The sequence below is a fragment of the Sphaeramia orbicularis genome, chromosome 3 (assembly GCF_902148855.1).
Source record: "Sphaeramia orbicularis chromosome 3, fSphaOr1.1, whole genome shotgun sequence".
NCBI classification, from domain to species: domain Eukaryota; kingdom Metazoa; phylum Chordata; class Actinopteri; order Kurtiformes; family Apogonidae; genus Sphaeramia; species Sphaeramia orbicularis.
The window spans coordinates 42,983,975-42,997,379 of record NC_043959.1 but is presented as its reverse complement, the minus strand read 5'-3'; the positions used below and the strand labels follow the sequence as shown (position 1 = coordinate 42,997,379).

The following is a 13,405-nucleotide window of genomic DNA, read 5'->3' as shown; positions in this document are numbered from 1 at the left end:
AGGCGTGGGATTAAAAAAAAAGAAAAGAAAAATCAGTATTTATGTTTTCTGTTTGTATGTGTTTCAGAGATTTCATTCCGAGTGTGGCAGTGCGGTGGCAGTCTGGAGATCATCCCCTGCAGCAGAGTTGGTCACGTTTTCAGAAAACAGCATCCATACACCTTCCCAGGAGGCAGTGGGACTGTGTTTGCTAGGTAACACAAATACACTTAGATTACCCCAGATATTTCAACACTCATTAACCAGAAGACATCACACACCTCGATTTATTTACAGAAGCACAAAAACATGCTCTCACACCTTGAAGTCATGTGATCAATGATAAAATCAAAGTAATGTTATTAATACAATTTGATGAATTCTCCTTCCAACTAAAACAGACCCACAAACTACCATATTTAAAATCAGTTAAAAGATGTAGACAAAGTTATAATGACCACACAATATGCATTTCTCAGTCTCTGTATTAAGATACAATCTGGATATGTGGGAGGTGTGTTCAGTTACAAACAGAAGTTTAAGAGAAAAAACAGCTTCTGTATACCAAAGAGGTAGTTTTTACTGTCCTCCATTTGCAATTAAAAATGGCTAAATGACTATAAAAACCAGTTTGGCAGCTTTCTTTAAAAAAAAAATATGGCAAAAAAATTGTAAAAAGTGCTACCTAAAAAAAAATTTAAACTTCGTAACAGCTACTGTCTGAAAACCTGTTGTTGTTGCTCATTCTATTTTCTTTTGTGATGTTTTAATGTGCTTTTCTCAGTTTCCCCACGACTCCCCATAGATTTCTCTAAATGCATGTGACTGCTGTAATGAAATAAGAGATTACTCTGACAACAAGTTGTGTCGGGTGAATTAGTTCGTGTTGCTGTGATTAGTAACTGCCAGAACATACATTAATAAGTTATGTTATTGCTCTGAGAGTCGTAACAATGTTAAATCATTAAAGCCAAGCGCCAACAATTAAAAAGCAATGAAAAAGTAATTACAGGGAAAATTGGCTTTGGATGAGAGACGAGCTCTCTTGTTGAATGTGGAAGATCTGTTTTTATACATGGTGTCCTTTGGAAGGTTGAAATAGGACAACATAATCAGGAAACACGATACACGGAAAGATAAAGCTTTGAAACTAAAACCACGCGTAACCACCCCTGGAAATGAGCCTGACAAATGCACTAATTAAGACCTCATGGGTGGATCAACAAACAGATAACAGTAAACTTACTCCTAGTGATGCACTTTTCTCTATCGACTTTATCACAGGAGGAAAACAACGCATGAAAGACATTATCAGCTCTTTATTGTCTTTAGTTTCTGAAAAGGCCTGAATTCTTCACTGGAAAAGGACATTTTCTGGCTGTAAAAGAGAAAAAGAAGCAGCTTATAGTGATCAAGGTTACAGTGATCAAGCACTCAATAAAACCCCAGGACTGGGGTTCCTAATAATTTCCTTATTGTGCTGAAGTATCCCTCTCACAGGGTCTTTATATCTAAAGTTTGCTGTATAATGAAACTCTGGTGGAGAGAAAGAAAATAATTTTCTCTCCATGAAAAAGTCTCCTCAAAGCTTATGACAACCTGCCAAAAATGAGCCAATCCGGTGGAGCAGCCAAACATGGTGTGCCTCAGGCTGTCTTCTGTAGTCTAATCAAAAAATGAGAAACAGTCATAGCTGCTAGCGGTGCAGACGTCAAATGAATGCACATGGCTAGAGCACCTGTGTTTGAAGCCATCCTCGTCAACTGGATTGATAATACCCGGTGTTGTAATTTCCCGTTGGAGAGGAAAAAGGCAGAAAACCTGGCAGGGAGCCCGGGAGAGGACGGTGTGAAAGTTTCCATAGGCTGCTTTAAGCAATTTGAAGAGAGAGAGAACATTGTGTTTAAGAAACCACAGGCTGCTGAGGTGATAGTTAAGCTATGCTGTGTTCGCGTCATTTTGCTCTTAAGTCTTATTACTGTCCAACTTGTAATTTAGAGTTTCTCAATGTTACAGTATGTGGATGTGTAAGTGTACCTACAAAAAACATAGCTACCAACAAGTTAAGGTGCATAAACTTCATTATTAGGTGAGGAAAAGGTTCCGATTAACACATATGACTAAATTATTGGTTGAGTTATACTCATATATTGATCAGTTTGGCCAGAATGGACATGATCACTATTTAAGCTGTAGTTTCAGCTGCAGAACAGTTTAGTAGATGAGTTTTTGTTATTTACATTGGATCCCCAGTAGTTAATACCTCAATAGCAACTGTTAATCCTTGAATCCACACAACAACAAGCAACACATTCAAACATTTTAACAACAACCAATAGTAAATGAAAAAACACAAGTGTAATATTTAGTTCACATCAATTAATTTCTCAAAAGACAACAAAACAACCTTCAAACATTACATTCATTCATTACTGTCAGTTACTAATAATATATAAACTTGCATAACAGTACATGATTCTATCAGCCTCATCAGGAAGAAATGTACTAATCAGTGCGTGAAGAATATCCTCTCAAGTCTTATTACTGTAAAGTAGATTCTCTCGTGTGTGTTATGTCAACTTAAACAGATCCCGTGGACCTCATTCCCAGTCTGTTTTTTGTCAGTTATATAAAAGTTAACCCAGTCTCATAAGATGTTGCATAAGCCTCGCCTACAATTCAAGACAGTGTTTATTAATTGATGGGAGCAGTCAACGGCGTGTATCAGAAGAGGAAGCTTACGGTGCAGAACAAACTGCTCTGTGCTTTGGGGCTGCCTCAGTTCAGACTTTTAACCCTCAGTCTAAAGACAGACCCAGACTCACTCCCTGAGGCTGATGGTTCTGACCCTGGGGAGCTGCAAGACGGCACCTGTTTTTTCTGCTTTGATGCCTTTTATAATTGTTCATCTGGGAGCCATATTTTCTTGTGTAAAAAGTTTTAAGACAAGCTTAAAGTGATCTTTAAAAAACCCTCTAGACCTGTACTATAAAGTTTACAAATTGCACCTTTGCTCGTGTTACAGTTCATTAGAATAAACTGCAGAAGTGTCTATGTGAGCAGGGAAAGAGTATCAGTTCTATTTCAGATTTGTCTATAGAGTAAAGAAACAGATGAAAGAGCAGGTCCAGATACATCTAGTTGCTGAGTTGCCTGTTCTCTTTGCAGGTCTCAGTGTTAATGGTCTGTATTAACTCAGTTAACTGTGGCAAGATGTAACTTTGTCAAAGTTGAGCTAATTTTACTATGTATTTCAGTTTTTTGTTGCTTTTTACTTCTACTCTGCCACATATTTTACTCAGCTAGATATGAGTGACAGCTTTAGTTCTTTTTCATATTACATTTTTTATCCCCTTCCTTTCCAGTACAACACAGTTTATCTCCAAATGTGTTGATTATGACAGTTTAATGAAGGATTAATTGTTCATTTATGTGCTGAGTTCATAAATCTCACTCTTGATCCAAGTAAACTCTTCAAAATCCCTCTTGGTGAAGCACTTTGATGAAAAATACATTGTCACAAAGCTGAAAATATGTCTGCTTTTCTGAAATCATGAAAAGTTGACATTTTAGAGATACTGTCCATGGCTCTCATGAGGTAGTGATACTAAAAACATATGATTTCATATAAAATGATGAACTGCTCTGGAATAAACAACACATAAGTACTTAAAATGAGCTCAGTCATGTACATTTACAGTAGTAAAATGCAACGTACAGATTTATTTTGCAATAAAATCCAAAACCATCACATGTAATAGTAAAACACTGACAGAGATAATATCGTTTTATTTTTCACAAAAGAACATTTTGCTAATTATACTCATTTAAGTGAAACTGTAAAGCCTCACCTTAATGTATGGTATTGCATGTCCAAGGAGTGGTATTTTTCCATAAGGAAATCAATTAACTTGTGCAGTACATAAGCTAATGAGACTACTGAAAGTATCTTTACTTAAATTTGTTGTAAAGTGCCTGTTTAGAGCTGAGCATGGCTGTATTTTAATAATAAAAGATCCTCTATCAGTACCCTCCAGATGTGCCAGTCCAGCCATCTGTCATATTAATCATTCATTAGTTAGTCTGATGATTTTACAGAGTGAAACCACCATACTTGATCTGCCTTTCTCTGTGTTTCCGACTCTGTCCATTTCCATTTTTCACCTGTCCAATTTGTGTCTCTCACATCTTCCTTTAAACCTTTACAGATTTTTTTTCATCTTTTTCTAATTGATCTTACTCTTCTCTTGTTTTCATTTCATGCAGGAACACAAGGCGAGCTGCTGAGGTGTGGATGGATGAGTTTAAAAACTTCTACTATGCCGCCGTTCCCTCTGCCAGAAATGTCCCCTACGGAAAGTGAGTATCACTCTGTTCGAGTCCTGCAGAGCTGAACAGAGTAACGATTCTAAAATTACAAAGGCAGCCACATGAATGGGCTTATTAATTGGATTGCCAATTTGCAGTATGTCAGCTATAAAAAAAAAATAAATAAAAAAAAAGTAATTTAGCCCTTTTATTGATGGGACATGAGGCGGTTAATGTGGCTCTAAAGAGGCCAAGAAGTCAGCACTGATCTAAAGACAGCCGTATAGTTTCATGTGTTAAAGGGATTAGTGTAGAATTATGACAGCATACACCGACGCAGACGACGTGTTGAACACAAACTGCATGAGTAAAGAGGAGCGCGGATCACACAGCGGAACTCTTATTAAAATAGATGGATTTTTAACAGGATATCTGCATAGAAATGGAGCCTTATCTTTCACTATGATACAGTATAGGAGACAAAGATGAAACAGTGATGTGACCTTGTGGGACGTCTCCCTCTAGTGTCAGATGAAGCAGTTATTTATTCTCCCAGCCGCACACATACACTTAAGATGTCTCTTCCCTCACAGAATCCTTGAATAAGGCTATAATCATGACATTCTGGGAAATGCCGATTTGCAGTTACATTGGTCCATAATATGTAGCCTTCTCCTTCACATTAAATTTGGGACTAAAAGTGTCTTATAGGAGTTAGGACTTTTTATTGAACTGGGAAACAGAAAGGATCTTGTTACTTTTGCTGGCCTCTTTTGATTTGTGGAGGATTTTTTTATTGCTGAAACTGGGTGAGTTGTTCTGATATGTGTTTGGTGTTTCTTAATATAGGTTGCTATAATAATGATAGTTTGAAACAAGAAGCTGAATGAATAAATGAATAACCGGCTGATATCTCCCCCTCCCTTCTTTCCAGGAAAAAAAACCAACACTGCCAGCCTTTAACTTTATTAAAATCTGGATAAATGATAAACTGAACATCAAGATCAATATCAGTAATAAATAACTCTGGATACGATGGGTACTGAAACCCAGTATTTAATATGTCCCAGGGCCAAATTTGTAAGAACTAGAACATCGATAAGCTCCAGTTTTTCCAGTTTTCCTAATGCCACTGGAGACAAAATAAATAGAAAAATAGGTCTCCTATCTATTACAGCAACATAAAAGTTGTTTGGCAGTTTTTTCTCACCAACACTGTTTCTGACTAAGATGTAATCTTGTTCTCATTTGAATTTGGAAAAATAATCAGTAAGAAAATCATGAAAACACCAGGTCAATAAGCAGCATCAATTAGAGTATTACCATTGATAAAATCTTAACAATACTCATCCCAAACTCTGGAACTGAAAATCAAATTAACCATAAAAAACAATCTGAGGAGAACAATTTTTATTTTCCTTCGGTGTTAGTAATTCCACTTGAGAGGCTTGATATTACCCATCAGCCACTTCTGTCCTTTCAGTGCAGTTTATTTCTCTATGCTTCTTTGGCTCTATTCAAGCTTCCAGCTGTGCTCAGCTCAGATCTATTGGGTTTTTTTTTGTTTTCTTTTTTGGGCTGCTCACATTTTGTGTCCAGTGTCAGATTCCACTGTGAACATGTCACAGGCCTGAACTGACCTACATGAGCAAAAGAACAGTTCCAAAGACATAACATGCAGCACGCTGTCGTATGGAAGTAATCACACTAAAGTCAGGGTTTGTGTTTTCATCTTTAATATGGTGTGTAGAGGAAGCCTGAGCATTTATGAGCAGAGAATAAACAGACAAGAAAGAGAATTTCTATTTTTACTTCAGTGCATAGTTATGATATATCTTAATCTAGAGCTGTGTGTAAAAGTCACATGGATTCTGATGACTGTTCAGATTGAGGTTATAATACAAAAAAAATAAATAAATCACCACACGTTAAAGCAGTGTTTCTCAGACTGTGGAGGGTATGAAGCCTTGCCAGTGGGGGGCATGGGATCACTCCTGGGTGTTTTTTCTTTTTTTTTCTTCAGGTTAGAACATGTAACAAGTGGAACTAATGTTTTAGTACTGGAGCACCCTGGACTCATTTTAGGGACATACAACAAACAAATCTACTGCCATGGTATCTGTCACTAAACTAGACAAAGAGTTTAGGTGTGGAGCATGGACAAGGTCTGGACTGGAAAAGAACAACGTGCAATGTTTCTGTTTTTGCACAGTTTGCACTTTAATGTACTGAGACGTGCAACGTAAACAGGCTCATTGCAGCCACTGAAATTGTGAAAATGTTCATCTTTATTGCCGTAGTTGTATGATAATTGCGCATTTCCTGTTTTTATTTGGAAAAATATTGTCTCAGGGAGCAGTCTTGTTGACTTGATTTGTTTTATTCAAGCAAAAATCTAAGTTATTTTTAATTTATGCAACAAATTTTTTAAGGAAAAGCAAAAAGTATTGTTACAATATTGATGTTTCTTTTAATAAAAGTTATAATTGCACCACTGTTACAATGTTGTTGGGGTTGAGGGGGACCTGGAGATTTTTCATCGTCCAAGGGGTGGTCCGACAGAAAAAGATTGAGAACCACTGTGTTAAAGTGACCAAAGTCTGACTTGAAAAGATCACATTCCAAATTACTTATTCTATTCACGCACAGCAATTTGTGTTATGTATGAGTGGAAAAAAGGCACTTTTTTAGCCACTTTTGCCTGCACTGGGAATGTAGATCAATTTTTTTCTGTCTTTCAACATCTTGGGGCTAGTTATGTTTTTAAATTCACTTACATATATTAATTTTTTTTTGTTTTTGTGTACTTTGTCTGAAAATAATTCATAAAAATAATCAGTGCATCCCTTCTCTGTTTTATATAGTATCCAGAGTCGTTTGGAGATGAAGAAGAGATTAGGCTGTAAGCCGTTCAAATGGTACCTTGAGAACGTCTACCCTGAACTGCGGTAAGAAAATTACAGCATATTACCTGATATTTATGCCTATATCATGTAACCGCATTGAGTGATATAATTACACATTTAAGGAAACCTCTACACTGAATGGAAGTGGCAGTTGTACCAAAACTTTGACATGAATAGAATGAACCCCTGTGTGCTAGACTAATGTTTTAAACCCTATAAGACTCTGTGGTGACACTAATGACTAACCATTATTAGAAATTATGACTCCTGCACAGTAACAGTGTTGACAGGTTTGCAATTTGTCACATACCCATCTATTACTGTAACACATAAAAACTGCATAATTTTAAATATAGTAAATATGAGATGTGAGAATTGTATTTTTTCAGAAAGATGAGACAAAAACATAACTTTTGATTTTCTGTCACATTATTCCTGTCCTTATTAGTGCCAGTTTCTACTAGTTTGTATTAAATGACTCTACAGACTTAGCCCATGCACATTATCTTTAATATTGACTGTGTGTTTGTGTGTGTTTAGAGTCCCGGATCATCAGGACATAGCATTTGGAGCCTTACAACAGGGAGGAAACTGTCTGGACACCCTCGGCCATTTTGCAGACGGGGTGGTGGGTGTGTACGAGTGCCACAACGCAGGGGGAAACCAGGTAGCGTTACCACGACGTCACACACAGGTCAGCTTGTCAAATCTTTACTAAAGAAACCTCGGCGGCAGATGGTGGCACTTGTGGTGAGAGCACAAGGGTGTAGCATCTCATGCAATCATAAAAATGGGAACTTGAAATGTAATCATTCTTACCCTGGTTGTAGGTAACATTTACTATAAGTGTGAAGTATTTGTCAGGGTTCCTATGCAGAGTGAGCTTGAAAGAAGAAAGGCAACAAGTACCAAGTGCAAGTGAAAACACCGCGGAACCAACAAAGCAAAGTCATTAGATTTCTTTTCTAGTTCCCTGATGAATTTTACATGAACGTGCCCTCTGTTACTGTAGAAGCTGAACATAGTCATTTAAATTTCCATGACAAAACCTGAATAACAATAGCATTGCAGCGTGAATAAAATGCATATGTTTTACATCCATATCAGTGGAACTTTACTCTGGTAGTGGTTGATGGATGTGCAGCCTCCAGCAGTAACATGGGGATATGTGACACTGACACTGAAGAGGGCACAGTAGTGTCAAAATGACAGTCTGTTGGCACCGTTAAATGACTTTGTATTTATCACTGTGCTCCAGTTTTTGTTACATAACAATTTCATTCTATTATTTATTTTTCGCAAAATCATTTAATAACTTATTATAACTTCAATTACTTAAATGTACACATTTACTTAATATGAGCATGACAAGGTTGTTAGTAATTGATGCTTTTATGTTTGTGGCATTATTTATCCACTCATGAATGGCTTTTCCCTGCTCCATGCTGTTCTTATTAAATCAGCATCTAATACTTAATCAGAATGCAACATACATTTTAACAATTGAAGGTTATTAACACCTTCAGTTACATAATAAACATTTAGCTATATGAACTCAGATGTCAAATGTGGTGTTAAATCTATGAAAAAGAGCAGAAAAGGGCCAATGTTAAATATGTATGTATCGAGCCAGTTTACAGGAATATAATAACATACTGTTTACTGCTCACATGTAGAGCGATTTCACGTCTATACTGGCTTGTCGTTGCATGTGGGCTGACTTCTCGGTATCTACACAAAATATCTATGTCTGTGCACTTAAGTATTGCAACATTGTTCATACAGGAAAGGACATGTGTGTGAATGTGTGAGGTCATGTTGCTGCATTTTGTGTCTGCAGACCCTTAAATAGTTTATTCTAGAAATAGAACGACAGGTGGAGAGGTCTGACTTGCGAAAACTGGTGTCAATTAGAGTTACAGCCAACTGCCTGTGTACACCTGGTTTACTCAATCACCACAGAAAATGCTGTTTTTCTGCTGAGACCTCTTGGGTCTTGTTTGGGTCAAGCACTCATCTTACCATCACAATACTGATTATGCTTATATAGTACATATATCTACAATATTATAATGAACTAAATATGTAGTTGGATCCCAACCTTCATAACTTAACTTGACACCAAAAACACCAAAATAGCTGTAATGGTCACATGACAACAAAATCACAATTTCTTTTTCAGTTCTGTCTCAAACAAAATACATGAAGCTTGCGACATGTGATGCAAAAACACTCCATTCCTGAAACATATTTTTCATAATCAAAAGTGAATGTCATTTTCAATGTCTCCATGCTTTCACAACATAGTCTGAGGTGAAATTGAAAATGAAATGGAATTCTTGATTTTTTTTTTTTTTTTTTTGTATTCTGCCTACAAGGACATGAGGGATGGATTAATAAAGCATCTTCTATTTACAGGGTGGGGAAGCAAAATTTACAATATTTTGAGGCAGGGATTGAAAGACAGTGTATGACCAATTAGTTTATTGAAAGTCATGAGAATTTATTTGCCACAAGAAAATTGACATAATAGAAAATGTTTTTATTCTATGTGTCCTCCTTCTTTCTCAATAACTGCCTTCACACGCTTCCTGAAACTTGTGCAAGTGTTCCTCAAATATTCGGGTGACAACTTCTCCCATTCTTCTTTAATAGTATCTTCCAGACTTTCTCGTAATAGTTTTGCTCATAGTCATTCTCTTCTTTACATTATAAACAGTCTTTATGGACACTCCAACTATTTTTGAAATCTCCTTTGGTGTGACGAGTGCATTCAGCAAATCACACACTCTTTGACGTTTGCTTTCCTGATTACTCATATGGGCAAAAGTTTCTGAAAAGGTATGGATAATAGTGTTAGGTATGATTATGACATCAATATATGTTTGGTTTCAAAACAATTGACATAGTGCCTGCTGAGAAAAAACAACTAAATGTTCATTGTAAATTTTGCTTCCCCACCCTGTATATTTACTTTATTCAGTCGTAGAAAAGTTTTGCCTCATATACTTAGCACCATTCAAAACGCACGGGTCAGAATAATATGTATATGTGGAGATATATTAAATTAATTGGTTTGGGGTTGCCTTCATATTAAAGAGGGAAGCATTGGTCACTAGAGAATGAATTGTGGACAAATTGTGATCAACTTACACGTTTATTCAGTCACTGAATACAGGTACTCAGAACTTGAAAGTGTCATCATTCAGTATCGGGTGTGTCCACCTCTGGCTTCCAAACAAGCAGTGCAGCGACGACACATGGAATTAAGTCTCATGATCCTGTCCCGAGGGATTCGATCACTCAGACGACTGATTGTACTGCGATAACAGTGCAGACGGCGAGCAACTTCACCACAGCTCAGACCTTCTCGTAATCTGCCACCGGCACATTGCATATCTTGTATTATAAGTCATAGCATTGTGAGCTGGCAAAAAGATTTTGGTGTTTTCTTTGCTGGCTTTATATCTGCTATTGACCACACCTACAGTTACCAGTCAAGCCTGACTCTGTACAAGAGATTCGACTCAATGTCCAACATTAAGTGATTAGTCCAAACGCCGACATCGTGCACATCAGGAATGAAATAAATATAGCTGTTAATTGTGTTACACATCTTGTGAGCAACATATACAAAATAGGCATCTGAGCAAATCATTTTCTGGAAAATACACCACATGTTTGGACCGTGCATTTTTAATGATGCTATGTATATAAGTAAACTGGACTTTGATGAAGCAACACACTGTATTGAGACACACTTTGACATCTTTAATCAGACCATTTCATGCTCTGATATGTAACAGGTGATAGTACTAGTAGCCTATGTTTTAATTTATTTATGCCTATATTCTCATGTGTGCATATCATTGTACAGGAATGGGCCCTGACTAAGGATAAGTCAGTCAAACACATGGACTTGTGTCTGACTGTGGTGGACAGAACAGCCGGGTCCCTCATCAAACTACAAGGCTGTCGAGAGAACGACAGCAGACAGGTAACAACCAGTTTAGTCACATGTGTGTAAGAATTTTACTGTTACAACTTAATAGAAATGTTCCAGACAGGGTAACGCACACCAGTACAGGTTGTGGTGGAAAAAATATTCAGATCCTTTAAGTAAAAATTGTGAAATGATCTGCATTCAGAACCTTACTGAAGCCTATATATACACCATGTAAGTTTTATCAGCAAAATGCCCTTAAAGTGTGGAAAGTAACACTAATCATTGTGTATTATGTTTTTCATTTCATATCATATCATTGTTTGCTGCATTTTAAGCTGCAGAGCTTGATAGTTTTTTGGCACCACTGGGCTAAAATTGCATAATTGCCTTTCAGTGGATTTTTGCATCTACTCTTTCTTTCGTTTTTTGACGATAGAAAATCTACACTGTTAGGTCTAGATTTGAGCTAATCATTGGTGGGGAAGGGTTAAATACATGATTGACAGCATAAGTACCAATTGATCAGATTCTATTACCCTACTCTGGGTGTTGACACTGAAGTGTGAAAAAGTGGCTTCGTTTTTGCATAACGGCATGAACCCACGCCAGTTTCATCTATATTTATATATTATAGAGTTTTTTCCCCTTGAATTTGGCTCCTGAAGCTGTAACTATCTTATATATTTGGGTAGTTTAATGTACAGCTGTGCATCACAAGCTCTAAGATCATCATGTTTGTATTGTCACTATCCTGTGAGATTCATCTATCTCTAAAGGAATTGACTTCTTATAAGCATTTTCCAACAAATCCAAAAGGATATTTAGCTTTAAAAGGAGGAGAATTTTAAACTCAACTCATTTAGAGACACTTTATCCTTCAGTTTATCACAAACATTCCGAATCAGCAGATTTTGATGTCTTTGGTTTTCACTGGACAGGAAATGGATGAAAAACTGTAAAATGACCAGTAATTAAAGACATGTAGTGGAGTAAAAAGCACATTATTTGCCTCTTAGAATTTAAAAACTTGCATAGAAATTATATATTTAACTTAAGTAGAAGTCCTTCCTACTCAGTCACATATAAGTGTTATATTGATGTTTGGTATTTTCTTGTTGCTTCAGAAATGGGAGCAAATCGAGTCCAACTCGAAGCTTCGTCACGTGGGCAGTAACCTCTGTCTGGACAGCCGCAGTGCCAGGATGGGTGGGCTCACAGTGGAGGTCTGCAGCCCGAGCCTCAATCAGCAATGGAAGTTTACCCTCAATCTACAATCATAGGGGGCGTTACAGACCCCGGGAATATTTGGATATAATAGATACTATAGTGGATAATGGATAGAGACACCAACGGACTCAGCAGATGGATATAGACTCAAGGTGAAAGACAAACTTGATGGACGATTAGATCCTTCACCTGCTCCTCCTCTTCCTCCTGGGTCTTGCTCCGACAGTCAGAGGTGGAGCCAGTACTGTCTATACCCCTCCCCCACTACACTCTAAACACACCCACTGGGGAAGGGGCTCGTAGACCATAATGGAGCAAAACAAGAGACTGACTATTGAGTGGATGGACAGTGATAACGAAGATCATGATGAGGATAAAAGCAATGAAGAGGCTTTCCACCCAAACTACATACCTCAGTGTTTTCATTGATGGTTGAAAAGGCAAACGATGAGTGAATTCTTTCAGTTCTTTTACTTTCTTCAAGTGCTGGTGAAATAGAACTCTTTGCGGTTTTTACTTTATAATTATTTTATTTTCATATTAATATTTTTATTTCTTACTGTTAATTCTTCATAGAGGTTCACAGAAGTTTTGGGGGGGGGTTTTGCCAGAAAAATCAGGTGTTGATGTTGTTACTCCTTTCCCATGCTCTCTCTAATCGAGCCAGAGCCTGTGACAGTAGATAGAGGCTTCAGGTTGTGATTTCTGTTGTAACATGTTTTGAAGGGAGGAAAAGGACTTGATTTCCTGAGCCTTTCCTGTTCTTTGATCTTTTTGGTTTACAGGATCAACAGAGAAAAGAGTAAGGAGGTGGAGAGAAGAATGCTGCTTTGTTTTCTCTGCTGCTTTTCCTACAAATAGTGTCTGAAGTCTCTGCTCTCTGTCTGTGAGGGGAAAGGAGTTCATAGGTGAACTTAGGTGTTGTCGACAGGCCGGACACAGACTGGGCAGGGATGCGACGTCCCAAAACCAGAAAGTGTCTCGAACCCTGCCCTGAGGATTTACTCTTCGTCTTCTGGCTGTAGCACTGGCTGCTACA

General features: G+C 37.4%; 1 protein-coding gene across 1 annotated transcript in view; it reads left to right on the top strand.

Moving 5' to 3' along the window:
• Positions 1-12,419, top strand: part of galnt2 (UDP-N-acetyl-alpha-D-galactosamine:polypeptide N-acetylgalactosaminyltransferase 2) — an 85,124-nt gene extending 72,705 nt beyond the window's left edge. The window contains exons 11-16 of the mRNA XM_030131221.1: positions 68-194; positions 4,246-4,338; positions 7,152-7,235; positions 7,734-7,860; positions 11,071-11,190; positions 12,264-12,419. Of these exons, the coding sequence (XP_029987081.1) occupies positions 68-194; positions 4,246-4,338; positions 7,152-7,235; positions 7,734-7,860; positions 11,071-11,190; positions 12,264-12,419 (707 nt within the window). The remainder of the gene's footprint in view (positions 1-67; positions 195-4,245; positions 4,339-7,151; positions 7,236-7,733; positions 7,861-11,070; positions 11,191-12,263) is intronic.
• Positions 12,420-13,405: the final 986 nt, after the last annotated feature.